This window comes from Limulus polyphemus, unplaced genomic scaffold (genome assembly GCF_000517525.1).
Source record: "Limulus polyphemus unplaced genomic scaffold, Limulus_polyphemus-2.1.2 Scaffold48, whole genome shotgun sequence".
NCBI classification, from domain to species: Eukaryota; Metazoa; Arthropoda; class Merostomata; order Xiphosura; family Limulidae; genus Limulus; species Limulus polyphemus.
Window position 1 is genome coordinate 1,335,576 of NW_013665658.1, and position 7,640 is coordinate 1,343,215.

At 36.1% G+C, this 7,640-nt stretch overlaps 1 protein-coding gene across 3 annotated transcripts in view; it reads right to left on the minus strand.

Moving 5' to 3' along the window:
• Positions 1-7,640, minus strand: part of LOC106462819 (puratrophin-1-like) — a 132,250-nt gene that overhangs the window by 33,716 nt on the left and 90,894 nt on the right. For all 3 annotated transcript variants that reach the window (XM_022390440.1, XM_013922782.2, XM_022390449.1), the window contains one exon: positions 312-509. In XM_022390440.1, the coding sequence (XP_022246148.1) occupies positions 312-509 (198 nt within the window). The remainder of the gene's footprint in view (positions 1-311; positions 510-7,640) is intronic.

Consider the following 7,640-nt stretch of genomic DNA (forward strand, 5'->3'; position numbering starts at 1 on the left):
ACGGCTAAAAGGACAAGCATGTTTGGTGGTGATGGGGATTCAAACCCGTGACCCTCAGATTACGAGTCAAGCACCCTAACCACCTGGCCATGCCGGGCCCTTTATAAGAGGGTGATTTGCTTATGGAATGAGCTGCTGCTAACAACAGTGGAGGCCACTCTTAAGAGTGGATGATTGTACAAGGGCAGCCTCAAAAGACCTAATCGTTCATTGTTGACATGTGTCTCAATATGTTTACTGCTCTGTGTAAAAAGTGCAAAATTTTACTTAGGAGTAGCATTAAATTATATAGAGACAAACACACTGATTACCCTATCTAGAAGACTGTAACATCTGGCACTGTCCTCCAGTCTTTCTCGCGTGTCCTCAAGACGTTCTGCAAAGTACTGAATATGTTCTCCTAATGATGACGTTAAACTTTGAGCTTTACCAAACCCGTCAGCAGATGACAACGTTGCTCCAAACATGGAAGCTTCTTCCATTAAATCGTTACCTTTTTCAATTTGACGCTGAAATAAATACATGTACACTGAAATGCCATAAAAAATCAGACAAATCTTTATTTAATCTAAAACCAAACAAGTCTATAGGTTAAAAAAAAAAGACGCAAGTACTTCCTTTGACGTCGGATAGGTGTCACTATATTTTTAGTATAAAACAATACTACAGTGTTACTGGCGGAGCAATGGTTTGTTTGTTTGTTTCTGAATTTCTTGCAAAGCTACACAAGGGCTATCTGCACTAGCCTTTCCTAATTTAGCAGTGAAAAACTAGAGTGAAAGCAGCTAGTCATCACTACCCACCGCCAACTCTTGGGCTACTCTTTTACCAACGAATAGTGGGATTGACCATCACATTATAATGCCCCAACGGCTGAAAGGGCGAGCATGTTTGGTGGGAGGGATATTCAAACCCGCATATTGCGAGTCGAGCGCCCTAACCACCTTTACGGATTTCAAATCTGAGGTATGGAAAACCTATCTTATGTCCCAGAAAATTATTTGTTCAATGTCAGTACTCGTTAGTTGAGCTGCACATGATGTCAGGCGAAACTATGAAGTAAGGTATTACGTGTTTGTGGCTTCCTTCTAACTTAGTAATGTTATATGAACATACGATTTGCTTCCTTATTCCCATTTCAACTTAGTGATACGTATTTGTTTGTTTGTTTTTTTACTGAGATTGGCCAATCACCACTTATTAGATTTCAGGTTAGAATTCTGGGATTTCTTCTTATCAGTGTTGAAAATCATCCTTTAATCAAAAGACAATGAATAAACTTCAACTGTAAATCAGAAATATCGTTAATTTAACTTTCTAACTTAACATAGACCTTGCCATAAAAAATTAATACAAACCGTTTCTTGTATGATAGACGCTATAAAAACGTAAAACATGAAATTTAAAACCTTACAGTTATGATTCTGTTTTAGTGTTTGTTTGTGGATGATGAATAAGTAAGTAATTTAACCAGTCATACCTGTTAAAATATTTGAAGTTAACACCCCTTTGAAATACACTACTCAAATTAAAGGACAACGAGAATAATATATATAAAACAAGGCAAACCCAATGTCATATAATGATGTGAATCACACAAATTCAGTTAATTATTATGCAAATTAAGTATGTGACGGTCAGTCACGTGACCTGAAATGAAACTATTGTTCACTCAATCTAAACTCGCAAATGAAAATTTCGGAGAGGTGGCTTCCGTCATAACAGTACATGAAATTTCACTTCAGTACAGAATGTTTCACCACGAACAGGAAGGGCAGTCTGGCACCAATGTTGCATATCTAAAATCAGAGTGTTGATAAGGTCCTGAGTCATCCTCGACCACTCCTATCAAATAGCTGTTTTCAGGGCATCTTTAGTGTTCCAAAATCACTTGATGGAATGTAACGCGTCTCCCATGAGCATCCTATAAATATACTCAATAGGCCTCCGGTCTGGTGAGTGTGAAGACCATTCCATACGATTAATCTCTTGTTCTTTTTCGAGGAAAGAGTTAATTAGTTTAACTTGATGGGAAAGGGGGGGGGGGTATTCTCCATTAGGCTGAATTCGGGCCAATTTGACCAGCAGATAGTAGCACAAAATGTCGTAAGTGATCCTTATAATGTATGGCAATAGTGTTAACATATGGCAAAATAGAGAAGTTGACATTCAGTAATACTTATTCCTATCAGCACCATACATCATATTTGTCACATTCATGTATGAAAAAAGGGGTAGAAATGGTTCCTTATCCACCCCCACCCCAAATGAGTGTAATCCGCTATTTGCTATTCTTCTATAGAGGGAATACTGCTCCACGTGTCCAAATTACTCTCAAGTAAATTAGTTTAGTCGTTTGACATGGAGGCAGGTCTTATGAAGTATGTTTCTAACTGTCTGTACACTAACAAGGCATCCCATTGCGGCTGGGAACATATGATTCAACCTCGGTACCTGTAGCGATCCACAATAGGCAAAAAGCAGTGATTTGCTTGTATCGTGGACGGTGGTCTGTCTTTAGAAGGTATCTGAACAACTGTACCACTGGTTTAGTATCAGTTCCACATTCTGTTAGCGACAGTTTGAGACACTTGGAGCTAATTCACAACGACCTGCTTTGATTGGCTGGCACCCATTTTGCGATGGCTCTCCATATTAGTAAAACATCTAAATATCTTCTACGAAGCTTTGTGAATCGCTTCAAAATGACGACTGAGGCAACATTTTCGACCATATAACTGACCCCAAATATAAAAATGAAGTGGGTGGTTGACATTATTACATAACAATTATTTAGCTTCATCTTAGCTATGTGTTATAAATTCCGACTACTATTTAGTTGCTCTGAACTACGTATTTAATTTTGTTTCTTAGAAGCATACTGTGACTTTACAGGAATAAAGAAATACCCCCTTCTTTATTGCAGTAGAAGGCTAAAACTCGGGAAATGATAAAAGAATAAACTAAATAAGCCCATTACGTTTGTGTAATTCAATATAACCGTTTCATAACAATACAAGAAAACTTGATAACCTGAGCGTTATGGAACGGGCTACTTCATTTGGAAGACTATTCAGAATTGTTTAATTGTTGTTTCTAGCAAAGCGATATTGGGCTATCCATTGTGTCCACTTCGGGGAATCGAACCCCAGACTTATCGCTGTCTCACCAAGGGTACAGAATATACAAATTTAAATGTAACAACTGAATATTACGTTACTTTTGGCTAATGTCTTGCTCATTTAAACATAATAATATGACCACATTTACGTATATACTGATGATTCTTTTAGAGGTTTCACAACATTGATTAATATGGAAGAAAAATAGACTCAGCACGAGTGTGTTAATCAGGCCTTAAAATATGCATAGAATAATTTCAACTTATTAATTTGGATCAATTAGTCTATTTCAAAAGCCCTGCGATCCTCCCCCTCACGTGAGTAGCTAGCTTATGGGGAATCTATGGGTTGATTCACAATCTACACACCAATGTTGTAACTTTCTTGCTTAGTTAAGGAATGCATAGAGGTCATGCAAGCTATCCATGGTGTAATCAATTACAAGTCTTAACTATATATTTAATTTATAGCTAAAAACTGTAAGAAACTTGAATGGACTACATCATTTATAACCCGCCTGAAAATCTAACATTTGGCCATTTCATTTTAATATTAAATACGCCAATTCTATTCGAAAACATTTTGATTTTTATCATTTTAGCTGAACCCTGTATAATGATAAACATACGCGTTGGACAAACGTAAGGTTACTTAGAAACCTCCTCCATGTTCACGGTCTGTGCATTTTATTTCCTCAATCACTTTTAGTCCTAGAGAAACTAAGAAATTTTGAACTTAAGATTTCTTTGTATACAATTTCATTATGATATCTTCTACTATTACACGCTAATTTACTCCAGATAAAAGAATGAATGTTAATACGGGCCTAAAATGGACCATATCATACTTGGATAAAAATGTGCACAACTATAATGACAGATATAAGATAGCTCACTTATATCATCTTGTATTCTTACTATATCATAACCATCAAAATGGCGGCACTAAGTTGTGTGAATTTATATGTTATTTGGAGCATATTTTCAATGTTAATTACTTCTAGAATTGATACGTAAAAAATAATTTGTTTAATTAGTTTAAAAATCCAATAAAATATTTAAACTGTTATTATAACAGATGAGGGTACTTAAGTCGTTATTGCAGGACGTAAATAGAAAGATATATTTTTAAAACAAACCTCAGCTTCATGTAATCTGCCAAATGCTCCAATAAATGTGCAGCACGTGTAGAACCTCGGCCCTGAGCAGCTGCAACAAGTACATGCTGCTCGTATGGTGTTATGAGGGACTAGGATGTGTCATGATGACTGTGGAAGCCCGAGTACTATACAACAGATGCACAGCATCCCCCTGTTTCTGCCCCTAAGTAACACTGGCAATATCAGTCACAAATTATGAAACTAATTGATTCTGTATCATAGTGAATCCGTAGAGAACAGATATATGATCCACATGCCGTGATTATAATTTGATCAGATTACTGATGTGCTTGTGTTTGAACAGAACGTAACTACCAGTGTCGGAGAGGTATTACTGAGTGCATGACTTCGCATATCGCCATTTACACACACAAGTTTTGTATCATTGAAGTTTGATACCAAATATTCTATAATCTAACACTCCTTGCACGTATCGGTCCTGTATTCCTGAGAGAATCATTCATATCATGTCGCTTTATACCTGTTATGTCAAAGTAGCATTTTTGTTCTATTTTTTACAGTACGCTTTTTAGCACCCATTTTTTTACAGTAGAAAGAGATATGCCTGTTTTCCATATTTCATCGTTCAATATGAAACGTTTCAAAATCGTTTATTACACTATTAGCCCATTCCTGCATGTTCAAGATCAGAATATCCTATCAGAGTCCACCCTGAGGTTGAAAGGGTTATGTAGTTTCTGATATACACGACGGTGTGTTGATTTGTTCTCCACGTTATTTTATTGGAGGGGGGTTGTGCAGTTATTAGCTTACATTGGATATGAAGCTCGACACGAACATCAATCTTCATCCGCGAGATTAACTCGTAATGATTTTCTTGTCTAAACAACTGCTAGATGGTCTCCTAACGCACCCTACTCTCAAGAACGTGATAAAAACTAAGCATTGTCAACAGCCCAGAATATGCCCACTTATTATTTAAAGTTCCTGACCATCCTTGTTTTTAACAGTTTAAACACCATCATTATATCAGACCTAATAAAAGATCGATAAATATCGACTTTGCCCATTGCACTGCGATCATCTAGACTTACTGAGTCAAAACTTACAGACTTAATAATAGACCCATAAATATTCAATCGGAGCATTTATTTGTGACCATCTAGTCCTAAGGAATGAAATCTCGAGATACTCTGCCATGGACAGTCTCTTTAATCAATGTATCTCTTTCATATGATCAGAATGATCCTTCTTTGCGTTTTCATTTCCTACCAAATTCGTTGTGCTCTCGGTTCAGTTTAGCAGTCTATCAGATGTATATTAATCGACAAAAATGTTGATGACAGTATCAGATGTGTTGTATTTGATTAACTAGCAACACCAACTTCTGTATCATGTTTCCAAGTATCAAATGTCTTGTCAACTGAAACATTACACATCTGTTTGAAGATTAACACAAAAAAAAGGAGAAAGAAAATGTAAAACTCAAGAAATCATAATAGTTAAATGTTTATAGCGATTAAGCTGGGCAATGTTACTAAAACATATAAATTAGAGTTGTATTTTCTAAGTTTCAAGTTGTGAATTAACAGTATAAGAGTCAAGAGTGCTATACTGGGAACTAAATCACAACTATTACGACTATCTACATAAGTGCTATACTGAGAACTAAACCACAAAATCTGCCATGACGTTTACAAGTTAGTCATGCCTAGTGTTTACACTACATCACTGACACATGAGAAAAAACTGCTCTTCCTACACCTTCACTGCAATCATGTTATAAGTGTTAGGTAAAGGAATTGCCCCTTCAAATACCACACCTAAACTGAATGTAGGCCTACTTGTTAACATGTACATAAATTTGCACTTCTACAACCACAGTAGCCAGGAGCGGCGGTAGGGGGAGTGGGAAGACTCGTTGGGAGTGAAGCTACCCCAAAATGTGACTTAGCTTTCTCTGTACCACCCACTTACTCAACGAAAAGTGTTGACTGTTAAAGTTTGTTCACTTCCTAAGAGCTACAGTATGTGTGCCCATAAAATGTAGAGTGCAGCCTCCTCAATTATATGTCCAGCCCACCTCAGCCCACTCACCGAGAAGAGGCTGGTGCCGCCCTGAAGATGGTAACACTAATCTACAGAGTATATTCAAAGTTTCTGTATAATATGGCCCGATGAGCCATTTGGAGGACCTTGTTTGAAGATTAAATTTAGTAGACGACAAACCTCTGAAAATGTACGAAACATTAATATTTAATTGTCTTCCTAACTTTGTGATTTCCCGAAACTAAGACTGTTTCCTAACAAAGTAGTGACATACATAAAACGAGATATGCTATTGTTGCTCAGTTTACAGCAAAAGATCAGTATCATCACATGCTTTGTAATATTAATATCATAACTTACACCATAGATTATTGATACTGCTAGAATTAACCTAGACACACACACACACATACATACAGTCTTATATATGTGAAAACAAGATATGTGTTTTCCAGGGAGTCTCTACTGAAGGTACGCTATTTCAAAGCTGTTGATTACATATTTTAATAACTCATATTTCATTAACAAAAACGTAACCTTCTCACTGACAACTAACAAACGTCATTAAAACATTACTAGATTAACGTAAAAGAATGGTGTCTGAGAATGATCTTCGGACCATGTGCTGAGAGACGATGTTCACATTCATTTTTGGAACAAGTTCATAATACGTGAAGAAAACTTAACTGTAAACGGTTGTTTTCTCTAAACAAAGATCAGGCTCAAAATCTCAAATATTCGTTCCAAACGTGCCTGAACTGGGGAACAAATCGTTATGAACTAACAAGACTTTAAATACATCCGGTATTCCATATCTTCACATCCTGGCTTACTTTAATTACTGAAATACACATATATTTTATTCAGTTTTATGTGTCAAAGCTTCCAAAAATGTTATACATATTGGTTTCTCAATCCCACACAGCATTGAACTAACGATCTACTTTCTCCTAGGAATATATTTAAAAACTTGTAATATGTCGGATGACAGTGATTAGTAGTAGCTCATCGACAGTATCTAAAATATTGTATTCATTGATAAACTCTAAATTTTAGAATGGTTAATCTTAAAATCTCTCTCTCTGGGATATCGATAACAGTTTTCTCTTGAATATTTCTATACACTGGCTAGCTTTTATAAATATAGGTCCTACATATTTCAAAAACATTTTTAGCAACAAATTACTCGTAAAGTATAGATTCAAGACTGATCAAATACTACATGAAACAACACAGCATATTTTAATTTTGTAACCTCGATATTATTTATCAAGAACCGTATTTTTCGGTGTATAAGACGCACTTTTTTCCCCCAAAATTTGATGTCAAAATCTGCTTGCGTCCTATAC